Source organism: Pseudomyrmex gracilis, unplaced genomic scaffold, assembly GCF_002006095.1.
Source record: "Pseudomyrmex gracilis isolate BER0280 unplaced genomic scaffold, ASM200609v1 scaffold_75, whole genome shotgun sequence".
NCBI classification, from domain to species: Eukaryota; Metazoa; Arthropoda; class Insecta; order Hymenoptera; family Formicidae; genus Pseudomyrmex; species Pseudomyrmex gracilis.
The window spans coordinates 675874-690193 of record NW_018020659.1 but is presented as its reverse complement, the minus strand read 5'-3'; the positions used below and the strand labels follow the sequence as shown (position 1 = coordinate 690193).

Sequence of the window (14320 nt, the reverse complement as noted above, 5' to 3'; positions counted from 1 at the left end):
AATATTATATTTATACTATATAATATTATATTATTATTAGTATGATTATATAATATTTCCACTCATATAGAAGAGAAAAAATTTATTTTACTCACAACTATTGATTAAAAATTACGTACCTCCATCACACTGGAGTCGACAAGAATTGGATTCCCCTCAATATGCGTGATTTCTCCCTTAACGTCGAAACTCGCGGAGAAATTGCCCAGATACTTAGTGTACGCGTACGCCTGAACGACATAGACTTTTCTTCCGTTCTTTTGTCTCACCTCGGTTGGATAAAAACCTTCCGGTACTTCGACATCGGGTTGTCGACCACGATACAGAAAGGTATTGGTGTGACCGCCGATTACCAGATCGATGTTCTCGACCTCTCTGGCGATCCTCTTATCCGTTTCGAAACCGGAGTGTCCGAGAGCGATAAGAATGTCGACGCCTTGTTCTCTCAGTTTCGTCACTTCTTTTCGAATAGCTTCCACTTCGTCCTTGAAGATCACTTTTTCGGTGGTCGACAGAATCTTCGTTTCCGGCGTCAGGTAACCAATTACGCCGATCTTTCTGCCGTTAACTTCAAGAACCGTGCTGTTTTTCAAGTTCGTCGCGGCCAGATCGGGCTGCTCGCTGAGGTCCAGATTCGCCGTTACGATGGGAAATGTTGCATTTTGTATAAATGGTATTAAACCGGCTACGCCGTCGTCAAACTCGTGATTGCCTAAACTCTGTTAGAATTCAGAAAAATGCAATATATGTATATGTGTATAACAAAAGTATATATCTAATTTTGTAATAAATTAAACAGAAACGCTCGTAATATAAAAACAAATTAGTAAATGAAAAAGGTCACATCGAGCCAAAAAAAGATATTAATATAATAATATAATGATTTAATGATCAACACTTACATATGTAAAAAATACGCAAAATATTTCGACTCTAACTGGAATCTTCTTCAGTCGCAAATAACATATCAATAATATAAAAAATATAAAAAGTTTGACTATCATGCGTCGTAAATGTCATCTCCAAGGTAATTACACCATGTTTAATATTAACGACCAACCTTCTACGTTGCTTTTAAACATTGACTTCGTTTATATCTTGACATAATGTATATTGCGCATTTTTTATATTTTTTATATTATTGATATGTTATTTGCGACTGAAGAAGACTCCAGTTAGAGTCGAAATATTTTGCGTATTTTTTATATATGTAAATGTTGATCATTAAATCATTATATTATTATATTAATATCTTTTTTTGGCTCGATGTGACCTTTTTCATTTACTAATTTGTTTATATCTAATTTTTTGCAAATGTTGTTGAAATCTATTTAATCTCAAACAAATTTTTATCTTTTCAAAAAAAGGTAAAAAAAAACAGACGACAAGTACATGAGCAACATTGAGTCGACTTAACTTAAAAATCTAAACTCACAAACTGTTTATAATTTTGTACAAAGAAATTATTTTATTTTATTATGCACGCTACAAAAAATTCTTTTTCTACAAAACCTACTTTACAAAGTAACTCGTTACAGTTATCGTCTTTTTGCTAAAAAAAAAACTAACTCGTTTACGTTACTCGTTATCAATTTTAAAACGTTTGTGTCACTCGTTATTAATTTTAAAAAAAGTAACTCCTCACACAGACATCCATTAGACATCTATTAGACGTCGCATGGAGCTGTCGACGTCTAATAGACGTCTAATGGAGTTTTTGTTCTGATGTGCGGATCATCATCGTTACCGTTACTTAAAAAGTAGTGAATTGTTACAACTTCCGTTACTTTTTTTTACATAATACACATTTTATGTGCACAAGTTTTTTAATAACAAAGTTAAATACTACGTATGTAAAAATATGTGTATATAGCTTCAAGAATTTTTAATAAACAAAGGTTATGGCTATTGAAGCAAACAAACACAGATGTCGATGTATGAATAGTTGAATCAATTTATTGAAACTTAGTGCAAAACGTTTTCGACCTTGTATTAGGTCTTTCTCAGTGCACTTAAAATACTGTAGTAGAACATTCTTGTGACAGCACTGTGCGACGGTATTTTACTACAGTATTTTAAATGCATTGAGAAAGACCTGATACAAGGTCGAAAACGTTTTGCACTAAGTTTTGCAATAAATTGATTCAACTATTCACACATCGACATCTGTGTTTTGCTTCAATAGCCATAATACCTTTGTTTATTAAATATTACATATTTAAAATAAACACTAACAATTTTTGGATACTATTTTTTATTAGAGTAACAAAAACGATGTAATTTTAATAATATTATTAATATAAAGTGTAATAATTAATAATTTAAATAATATATAATAAAAGTAACAATTTGGATAAGATATTTTAAATAAACAAATTTTTTTTAAAGTTGTAAATAAATTTTTTCTTAAAAATTTGTAAATGTACTTGTAAAAACCTTATGAATTTAAAACATTTCCGGTAAATGTTCATTATAGAAGAAGATGCTTGGATGATTTTGACATATTGTATGTTGTCAACGCCATTATTTTGAGTATTTTCTAAGAGACTTTAGTTATTACTCATTCATTAAAAAGTTAATAAAAAATACAATTACAAATGATTGTTAGAAACCAACAAAAATTGAAAATTTGATAAATTATAAATCCATGTGGAACCTCGCTTCGCGTAGAAAATGTGAGCGTGAAGACAATGTGTTCCGCCCTCTCTCTCTCTCTCTCTCTCTCTTTACGAGATGGTTCCACTATCAAAAAACTAGACACATAGATTTAGGTTGATCCTCGCTTTGTGTGGAAGGTTGGAAACCCGTAGAAAAATCTTGCTTGCAACAAGCGACGACTAAAACCGAAGCAAAATAATTCCACATAAGTTTACTAACTTTCCACGTAAAGCGAGGTTCATAAGGGAAGGTCGCGAGTTCTTTGCACATTAAATAGTTTTTAAATTTAGCAAGCCCAGCAAAAATTCTTTCTTTGCTCTTTAAAACTTTTTTCCCGTGTTGAAAACTTTCTGACGCGCTTAGGTATGCATTATCGGATTTTCTAGATAAAAAACAAAAATTCACACGGATTTCGACTTTTCACAAAAGGCTAACTATTGACACGATTATTTTATACTTTCTATTTTATATTATGTTCCAATAATGTAACAATGTGCAAAATTATATTCAAGTGCTATGTACACTTATGTGAGTTAAGAGTAACTATGAAACAATTAATAGCAAATTCGCGGTAGCCTGCACTCAATGCCCACTAATGCGGGCTACCTATCCGGTAAAAAATTTTTCATATATACTTATACACAAATTAAAATAATTATATCTAATTATGCAAATTTAGATGCCGAATATGTCCATACAATTTTATATACGGAGAATTTTTTTTTTAAGAGAATGGCTTCAGAGATATCCCATATCAAATTACAAATTAACTCTATTAGTATCATGTTAGATACAAAAAAGTATATAAAACTATATTTTTCGCGTTATTTTTTAAAAATGTTTTTGATTATGAACGGTATGTGTGCGAACTGCCGGATATTGAGATATACGTACAATCGACGAGAGAAAAAGAAACAAAGAGAAGAGGGGTTTTCTCATTTTGTGTGATGTTTGCGCAATGACATCAATATCGAATCGACCTTGAATCAACGTTTCTGTGTGATTGGATTACGTTCTGAACTATAGAATAGCTAATATTTACTATAGCATCCGGCGCCAAGAGATTCAGGAACACAGACACCGCTCTCCATTTGTATACATTGTACCACGCGGTTCCTTGGTAAGTGTCACCGGCGTTCAAGAATAATGTCGAAGGTGATTCCGATCTCGCTTGGCGGACGAGAGTCGCGATTCTAGCAAAACCTCCGTAACACTTCCCGGCTTTGGAATCCTGCGGTGTACACGCCGTCGATAATTGCGACGTTTCTTCAAATCTAAAAATATATTTTGCATCAAGGACTGTTAATTTAAATAAGCGATGACGCGCTTTTTTGGCTGCGATTTCACCGAAAAAATTGTATTCTTGTTTTGAAGAAATATCCCACTTACTTTAAGTATATTTTATACTAAAATAGGCGCCAAGAAGAGTTTCTTATTTTAAAAGGAAAATCCTCTAAATAGTAATATTGATAAGAATATATACCGATTAGAATATAAAAAGCCTCTATAGAAAAACATATATATCTCACTATCGAAAAAGACTATATTCTTAAATTAAGAATATATTCTTAAATAAAGATATATTCTTAATTTCAGAAGCATATCATCTAAAATCTTTAAGAAGATTTTTTAAGTATAAAATCTTCTACTTACGAGAATATAATTTTTTTGGTGTTAGTGTCATTTAATGCGAGATGAAACATAGAAATTATCTCGGACAAATTTATGAATCAAAGAAACATAAGGAATTAACATTCAAAGAATGTTTTTCGGGTTTGAACCGCGTTAGTGTCAGTTTTATACCGACGTTTCGTGAACATTTCGAACACTTCATCAGGATTTCAAGAACAGTCTGATACACCCGGTAAAAACTTTCCATGTATAAAATTGTATGGACATATTCGATATATATATATATATATATATATATATATATATAAATTTTTGCATAATTAGATATAATAAGTTTAAGTTGTGTATAAGTATATATGATTATATATCAAACATTTTTTAAAAATATAGTAAAAATATAGTTTTATATAATTTTTTTGTATCCAACACGATACTAATAAAGGTATTTTGTAATTTGATATGGAATATCTTTGAAGCCATTCTCTTAAAAAAAGAAATTCTCCGTGTATAAAATTGTATGGACATATTCGGCATATAAATTTGCATACTTAGATATAATTATTTTAATTTGTGTATAAGTATATATGAAAAATTTTTTACCGGGCAGTATCGTGAGTTGAAATGTTCACGAAACGTTCGGTATTAAAAATGACACCAACGCGGTTCAAACTCAAAAAACATCTCTAAATGTTGTAATACAACATACCGTGAAAGCATCAAATGTCAAACACACGGAATGTTTGATTAACACACCTGGGTGCGAGATGAAAATGAACTATTTTAACGTTAGCAATTAGTGCGATCGCGGTAATTGCTGTTAGTGTAACGTAGAATTGAATTGCGGAACTCGAGAACCTCGTAAGGAGAACAGAAATGTTATTTAAATAGCAAGTTGTTCAGATAGCAAAATTGTTTTTTAAACACTAATTTTGACAAAAGAAAATTACTATAAAAATATTATTTTTTATATTTAGTAATATAATATCATAGGAAATAAAATATTATATAATAATAATTACCTCGCATGCATATCATTTGTGTGAACGATTCGAAGAGTAAACTTGTCGTCTTCACGTAAGATGGGATTCATAAAAACTTCATTTGCGAATATTAGTAGTGCGATGACGCACGTCTTAACAAACAAAGAGACCGACATCTTCGATAGTTATCAATCAGTCTCTGTAGTTGTTCTTCTGTTATGATTTGTTTTTCTATCACTTATTTCCTTTTGCGTTAGAAACTGATTAACGATGCTGATGTTTTCTTCTCACGCGACTAGCCGCACTGTTATCATGAACGTTTTCATTATCGTCGTTGTTATCTCACGTCGAACATATTTCTAAAAGTAAATACGCTTAAAAGAATATAAAACAAATTCTTATCTAATTTTCTATACACTGTCGGAATTCTTTTTTTTTTTTTTTTATTTATTATCAATAATTTATTTAGATATTTATTTGAATATTTAACAAAATTTTTATAATTGTTTAGTTTTTTATACTGATTGTAATACTTTTTTTTAATGCTGTTTGAATGCTGCGACAGTAAAGAGAAGTGATATGGAACATTAAAAAGCAATAACGCACTTTTTTGCACTTGTCCTTTCTCTTTTTCTGTTCTTACGAAATTAGTTTACGAAACGTATCGAGACACTTGCCAAGAATTGTAACAGCTTATAAAGTCGCGGTCAATATCGCCATGTTTCAAATAGAAAACAAAGGCACGTAATATTTGGCGCCGCGCCAAATGACTAATTTGAGAATAGAATTTAAGACAATAATTAAACATTAATTTTCTTCTTTTTCGACATTACTTTCTCTCAGTTTCCCTTCCTAATTATGTGGAAATAGTCAAACTACTTAAAAATAAATTATTATTATTATTAGCTTGTTTTTCTAAGTATTTTCTAATTATTTGCTAACTCTTAACTTTTCGCAATTCTAAAAAAATGATTTACAAGTCAGACAAACTGTGAGATCTGTGAGACTCACACGACTTTAAAAATCAAATAAATTTTTCTCCGCAAGAAATCAATATGGTTTCAATTTTGTTTTTGAATTGAAATTTTGAACGATTCTGCACCAACGCCAAAAAGAAAAAAAACAAATTGAAAAAATCTCTAGTAAGCGTTAAAAAAAACTAATTTTTACGAGAAACACCAATGCACAATCTTTGAGTGGGTCTAGGAGACCTGTGTCTGTCCGCAAAGTGTTAAGAATAAATTACACCAATATTTCATCCACATTAACACGAGGAAACATTTTTGAGGTCTTTGGAAAAAGAAGACATTATGTAAAATCTAAAAATATCTTTTCAAAAATATATTCGAAATTTTTTTTTTTGGCTTAAGAAAAATACTAATGTGCCTCGAATATAAAAGTTCTTAATTTACAAAATAAAAAAATATTGCCTCTTTGCGGTTTATATGAATACACATGAGGTACGACCATCTACCATATCTTTAACACATTATCTTTTTATATCCAACTTTCTGTACACTGCGACTGAAGAGGACATCGGTGAATGTCGAAACGTTTCGCACCATCTACATTCTTTGTATTATTATATATATATATTTTTTTTTATTAAAAAATTTTCTTATTGTCATAACGTTTATGCTCGATACTTTCTTCAAAGATACACTTTATTTGTTTTGTTTATTTTTCTTAATTTACACCTATAGATATCAGCGATCGGTTGTATTGAGTAACAATATTCAAACAAATCCTCGCGTGTGTATAAATAAACAATGATTCAAACTAATGATTCTAACACGCAACAAGGAGGATGCAAATCAAGTGCATGTGATCAAAACGAATAACAACACGATACGATAGAGCCAATCAGTATTTCAACTCTTATAGGAAAGCGCCGAACTCATCATTTCGCTTCTTCATTGACGCGTTCCGCGCGCGTGGAGTTATCAAATATTTCAGATAACATTGCGCGCACGCACACACATGCACGCACACATACGTAAATCGACAAAAGTGATGTGACATAAGATCGCATCTAAAATACTGATTACATCACTATCGGCAGTACTATGGTCGTACAAATCAATCTTCTTTCACGCAACGCGTCAACATATTATTCAAATATGTATAAATTTTCTTACTGTTGTCTCGAAAGAAAGCGGTGAAGAGCCTTTGAAGAAAACGTGCTCCAACGTGATTTGTCACTTTGACTAATGAAAGGAGTTGACGTACACTTTATAAAATAAAGGTAATACACTCATGTCGTTCTTATCGCGGCTGCTGCGGTACAGTTAGAAACGCGAGCCGATTTTACCGAGCGACCGGCAACAACTGAATATATGATCGGCGTTATTCTCAATGATATTCCGTCTCGACGGGATGCGGGCTGAGAGAATCTGTTCCTGATCTCTACTGGGATCTTCGCTAACTAAAAAACATATGTGCGTCTATAGAAACGTTTGATCTTTTCAAGAAACTGTTACTTCGCGAATTTATATACAAAATTCTCATCTAAGGAAAAATGTTTTCACTTCTAGGTAAGAGTTCTTGATAATTTTATCTAAAAAATTAAAAAGTATATCTTTTTGTATATATCTTTTTCCAGATGATAGCTATCGAGAGGTATGAGGAAATCGGCAGTTGGAGATTTTGAAAAATGAGTAACGTGCTTATCAGAACAAAGACTAAGCACGTGCATTGTCTTTGTTTCGCAATGTTTTTCGTATCTCGCGATTTAATTATTTCATATTTTTTATTGCCATTTGATATCTCTGATTAAATTTCTTTATTTTTTAATTTATGTATGCGATAATACGTGATCGCAGAGATTATTGCCGGATTCGATAATCAATTTAATTATCAATTTAATTATCAATTATCAATTTAATAAAACTTACGCAAATAAAAATGTGTTTCTCAGCAAGTTACAAAGCGCGCTTTTTAAAAAAGAGCTTCGAAATTCAGCAAACCCCCCGCCCGATGCGTTTGAATGAGAATCTTTTTATCGATAATTTCGACAATGACGAGAATCCGATATTTCTCTCTTTGAATTGTATACAATTGAGCGCAACCAGCTGTGTGCATTTACGCACCGTGTAGCAGACAAAATATAGATCAGATATACAGCACTACGTTTCTGTCAGAGAGCCAGATTGTTGTTCGGCGATTTATTATTTGGCATCGTTATCCTCTTCCGTTCGTATTACGAGCTCTTGCTCTTTCCATTATTTGCGTGTGCGTGTTATGCGTTAACGTCCGTGAAAAATAAGTAATCACGCGTTCATAAATGCGTTACGACGCGAAGAAATTTATTCACTAAGCAGACCTCACACTTCTGTTTTCGTCGCGCGTTTTATGATCGTGTAATCACGTAACAAAATGAATTCTAATTCTGTTTTTTTTTTTTTTTGTGCACCAAGCATGCGGAACACGTAAACAGGCGCGCGAGATCTACATAAACCTTCGCAAGATTTCTTAGATTTTTCTTAGATTTCACGCGCAATATCTTTGTCATTGGCGTCATTACGTATATATGTAGATAACTCGTTTATCTGTTTGTCATTAAGTTTTCTCGCATATCGCGATAATTCGCGACAATTCATTATTGTCATGCACGCGAGAGTGCGCATATCAATTTTTATAGATAACAAAATCAATAGCGCAAAGTGTGCAAATTGTGTTGTTTAGACTAATTTATATAACGGAATTTTCAGATTACAGTTTTTAGCAAGGATTAGCAGTTTTATACGTCCTTACATGCTGCGCGCACGTGATGACGACGTGCTTCTTTTGGAATTTGATTTTTTAACAATTATATTATTTTTATGAAATTATTTATATAAGTTATATTTTTGCGTTCTTTGCGATACCATCTCTAATCATTTCTTTTATTGCTTAATTTAATATTTTTTCTTATGTTTTTCACATTATAAATTTAACGATTAAATTAAATTTATAGTTTCACAAATATATATAAATTTTATAAATTGTTCTTCTTTTAATACATTTTTATAATATTTTTATTATTTATATTATTTTTTGAGCTGTCCAAGAGTAATATATCTAAATGATCACTCAAATCACAATATACATGAAGACCAATGATGATTTAATAAACGCTCGAGAAAAAATGGATTAGATCTAACTTAAATTTAACGAGATAAAAAAAATGGAAAAATAGATCTAATTAGATCGAAATTAAATCTAAATAAATATAAAGTAGATCTAAATAAATTAAAGTAAATCTATGGAAATTTACACTTTTATTTATTATTAGATCTACTCTTGATCTACTCAAATCTATTATATTAGATTACCTCAGATCTGTTCAGATCTGCTCAAATCTAATTAAATCTGAGTAGTTTTAATTATAGTAGATCTGAGTAGATCTAAAGAGTAGATTTAATAATATATAAAGGTGTAAATTTAATAGATCTGCTTATATTTATTTAGATCTACTTTATATTTGTTTAGATCTACTTTATATCTATTTAGATTTAATTTGGATTTAATTAGATCTATTTTTCCATTTTTTTTATCTCGTTAAATTTAAGTTAGATCTAATCCATTTTTTCCCGGGTTATAAAGCAGAAAACATTAGATTTTTCGCAATGTAATCTATCATTACAGCATAATGGGAAACATTTATACAACGGTTTAAATACGCACCTGGTGATTTTGTTTCGCTTAAATCTGTTCCAAAGATTAAAGAAACAACAATAATTTTTTTATCTAAGAAAACAAGTAATGTAAATTACACTTTTCAATCAAACACTTTTTGCATCAAATAAAATACAGAATTTATTTATATAATTTTTATAATTACGCGATGCGCGCGGCGCGGAATTTTTTTCTGTGTGAACTCAGATTTAAGTAAATTTTATCTTACCATAGTTTTAACAACAATTATATCTCGCTGTAGGCGACGTCGCGCGTAAGCACAAGGATCAAAGCTATGTAATTACGTCATGTATGTAAATAAAAATTATATTGTGTACGTTACATAAATGAGAGATTTTTGAAAGAATTTCTAATCACTCTCTCGTTTAGAGGTGGAGAATCTGATAATCAAGATATCTTCACAGAACGAGTGAGAATACACACACAAAGTAAATCGTAAGCGAGGCACAGTTCTCCACGAATATTCGACACGCGAGTTACCGCGCGACTCGTACTACAAGAAGACAAGGGTGATCACACGCGCTTGTTGCAAAACGGAGAAGTGTGTTACAATTCGCTCATGCGCAATTTACATACGTAACGTTCATTTGTCGTTCTTTAAACATTTCCGGTTAAGTGCAAAAAAAAATCGTAACTTCACTAATTGCTGAAGATCGCTTGGATAAGATACGTTTTTAGTGTGTGTGACGTCGGTATTTATCGGAGATCATTTATCGCAAAACGCGCCTATGTTGTTATTACGAGTTCTGTTAACTAACTGCAGAATACTCCGCGTTACTTCGTGTTAACTCCGTGTCTTTGCGATGTTTTATTGTGATGCAATTAATTTATCTTTGGCGACTCATTCGCAAACTCGTAACACCTGTTTCTCATTCCTACTTGCATTATAATTAGTGGGAGCGGAGTAAGCAAGAAACTGGCAGCACGTAGTCTTGTGTCAAATAATTGCAGTTATTTAAGTGCGAGCAACTTAAAAGCGTTACCATATGCGACAAATACCTTACCTTAGCTCTTCTTTGTTTTCTTTTTATTTATTTATTTATAATGAGATAACAATAATTTAATAAAACTTTTAGTATATAAAGAGAAAAGTGTGTAAAAGTACATAAAAATAAGAAAAAAGAAAAACACTTAAAAATATAAGAAATATAATATATAGAAATAAAATCAAAGAATATAGATGTAATATTATATAACAATTCATAGAAAATCAAAATTAAAATGTTTTTTAAACTATACTTATTATAATATTTTATAACGCAAAATTATTAATTTTGCACATCTGATGTTTTTATTTTAAAACAATCAACAATTTTAATTTGAAACAATTGTTAATTTTTAAAGAAAGAAAAATAATGGCCAGAAATTATTTATTTTTATTTTTTTAAGTTTTATAAAAACAATTTTTTTTTATTATAATTTTAGATTTCTATATAATATTGTAATATATTTTTGCTATTTTAAAAGTCACGAAGTGTCGATAAAGATCACTGAAATGTAAGACCGTCGTATCTTTGAATGTTGCACAAATTGCAACATCTATCGTATTATCTGTCTTAACGACAATTATCGTTATTACAGCAAAAAAAATGCAATTATCATTTCCTGTTGTGTTGACAAAGAAGTGAAACGCCCGCGTATAAATGTATCGCGATTTCAAAAAAAAACATAGTTGCAGTAAATACGTTCACGCTTTGTGTATAAAAAAACGCGAAAATCGATTCTTCAAGTTTATTCAAATTTAAATATGTTAGAAAAGAAAACACAAACAATTACATCGTAGTTCCGCATTTTAGTGTCGTTTTATCTGACTTGTATGTTCGTGACGCGGAGTCGTAATTATTAGCAGATATAAGTAACGATACCTGTATCTCTTTTGTGACAGGTGCAACAATGCGCGCATTGCTGTTTCTTTTGTTATTCTGTTACGTCTGTTACGGATTCACCACCGGCCGTAAATTTTTTTATCCCAATAGAACAGATCTGTTTGAACTGTCGATAATTCATCTGAACGATTTTCACGCCAGGTAAACAATTTCACATTTTTTTTTCAATTTCTACTTAAGTAGGTAGTTGCGCTCAACGTGTAATTACGTAGTTTTGTGTATGGTATATTATTATTAACAATTCCAGGAAAATTTATTTGGTTGGTAATAATGTATTAATTGTTGTCGAGAAACCGCTAATTTGCGAGACAATTTTGCTTGTCGCACGCTCGATAAAATTTCGAAATCGATTAAAATTCCGCGTTCGAAGCGAATTCACGAGCTCAAGGATAAAAGCGATCATAATAATCCTGACGTGGCCTTCGCCTCTTTTTTCTTTTCTTAATGTCGCAATCACAAGATTGTTATTACGCGGTCAGGTTTTGGGTTGTTTGTTCAAGCATCAAAGCGTGACTGAGAAAATAGAAATTATTATGTTGATAAAGGTTCGAGCAGACGGGACCGACTTCTGGGACTTGTCGCAAAGGCGAGGAAGAAAATTGCGTGGGCGGATTTGCCAGATTGTACACAGCAGTGAATCAACTTGTTAATGAACGACCGAATGCAATTTTCCTAAATGCGGGCGATCACTTTCAGGGAACGCTTTGGTATAACATACATCGATGGAATGTTACCGCTAAGTTCATGAACATGTTGCCACACGATGTTATGGTAATTTATTTTCCGACAAGCAAAAGTAAAATGTAATTTGGTGCACATGAAGAAAAATACAAATAAAATGAATAATTATAAATATAAATTTAAAATACCATAGAAAAATAAAAACAAAAAAAAAATGTAGCTTGCTTCATACTAAAAAATTAGATAATTAAAAAGTAAAAAAAAACAATCAATAAATTGATATTAAAACAATGTAGGGGAAAAGTGGCGTGAAAGAGACATTTTTAATTATTTCGGCAGTTTCTGAAAACGAATCTCACGGAAGTTTTAATTTTTATGTAGCAACACTAGACGTGTGTCATCCACAAACATTTGACAGATTATTAATAATAATATCTTTTTATGACTTATCACAGACAATTGGCAATCACGAGTTTGACAATAAAATTGAAGGTGTTGTACCGTTTCTTAAAAATGTCAAAGCGCCGGTTGTGGTAACAAATATCGATGACAGTGAGGAGCCAACTATACAGGTCTGTATAAAAAATGTATGTCAGATATAAAAAAAAAAAACATCCAGTAGAACTTCGGTAATTCAAACGCGGAGAACTGATTTTTTCTAGAAATCAAAATTATTTTTTTCTCTTCCAGTTAGAAATCGACTAGTGGCAAGAGAGATGAAAGATATATATGTTACTCTTTCTCTTAGATTCTTAGAGCGAGGATAGACGCGTATTTTACGACTTGCGCGGTCACTTAAGAATATCGGAAAATCATCAATAGAGTGAGAAAACTATTGGTCCATCCATAATAAAACAGTTGAAACTGTGATGCTCGAAATTACCGGAGTTCTAGTGTACAGGTACATTTTTTTATATAAAAAATACGTTTTCAAAATATTATTGTGCTGTTTGGAAGTAATATATCTAAATAATCGTCAAAGTGTATTCAAAATAACGATGACAATAAACGTTACACATAATTTTTATAAAGACAACATTAGACTTATCGAAATGATCTATTTTTATAGTATAATAAAAAGCATTATGCAATGTTAACTGTTTAAATACGCACGTAGTGATTATGTTTCACTTGATCGCGTCTTAAATTAATAGAAACAACAATGGTTTTTTGTGTTTACACACAAGAAACGTATTTATGTAATCTTTGCTTGGTTATTTTTTATCGAATATTTAAAACATTTACAAATTAATAAACGTTATTATTAATCTTCAGGGTTTATATCAGAACAGCACGATTATCGAAAGAAACGGTATCAAGATTGGAGTAATTGGCGTAATTTTGTCGACTACTAATGTGAGTGATTAATTTAATTCATACATATGTTAATTTTTTTCTTTCAACAATATTGCAACAATAATTTTATATTAAAGTATATTCGATTTTTCTAGTTGCTTTCTCGAACAGAAAAACTGAAATTTTTAGACGAAGTGGAGACAGTAAATGACGAAGCTCAGAGACTGAAACAAAAAAGAATAGATATTATTATAGTTTTGAGTCATTGCGGATTGGATGTGGATAGAATTATGGCCGCAAAATGTCCCTTGATCGACGTAATCGTTGGTGGCCATTCTCACACGTTTCTTTATACAGGTCCGGAAGCACGAAGATTGATATGTATATTACTTATTAAATATAAATAAAGTTTTTAATTAGATGTAATTACAGATTAGATGTAAAGTTACAGATAAATAATATATACATATAAAATGTGTGTGTGTGTATATACATATATATATATATATA

The 14320-nt window shown here is 31.0% G+C and overlaps 2 protein-coding genes across 14 annotated transcripts in view; one reads left to right on the top strand and one right to left on the bottom strand.

Moving 5' to 3' along the window:
- LOC109854916 (protein 5NUC-like) overlaps positions 1-10672 on the bottom strand; it is a 14315-nt gene extending 3643 nt beyond the window's left edge. The window contains exons 1-5 of one of the 8 annotated variants that reach the window (XM_020428520.1): positions 10156-10238; positions 9936-9998; positions 5310-5629; positions 3701-3932; positions 120-719 (exon numbers count right to left, since the gene is read on the bottom strand). In XM_020428520.1, coding sequence (XP_020284109.1) covers positions 120-719; positions 3701-3932; positions 5310-5446 — 969 coding nt within the window. In that variant the 5' untranslated portion in view covers positions 5447-5629; positions 9936-9998; positions 10156-10238. Of the gene's footprint in view, positions 1-119; positions 720-3700; positions 3933-5309; positions 5645-7408; positions 7776-9935; positions 9999-10155; positions 10245-10523 lie in introns of those variants that run through there. The other 7 variants (XM_020428523.1, XM_020428524.1, XM_020428522.1 and 4 more) reach the window with 7 other exon arrangements.
- LOC109854918 (apyrase) overlaps positions 10402-14320 on the top strand; it is a 6104-nt gene continuing 2185 nt past the window's right edge. For 2 of the 6 annotated variants that reach the window (XM_020428528.1, XM_020428534.1), the window contains exons 1-6: positions 10402-10488; positions 11833-11974; positions 12379-12604; positions 12970-13086; positions 13790-13870; positions 13966-14167. In XM_020428528.1, the coding sequence (XP_020284117.1) occupies positions 11841-11974; positions 12379-12604; positions 12970-13086; positions 13790-13870; positions 13966-14167 (760 nt within the window). In that variant the 5' untranslated portion in view covers positions 10402-10488; positions 11833-11840. Of the gene's footprint in view, positions 10524-10827; positions 10932-11558; positions 11762-11832; positions 11975-12378; positions 12605-12969; positions 13087-13789; positions 13871-13965; positions 14168-14320 lie in introns of those variants that run through there. The other 4 variants (XM_020428532.1, XM_020428530.1, XM_020428529.1 and 1 more) reach the window with 4 other exon arrangements.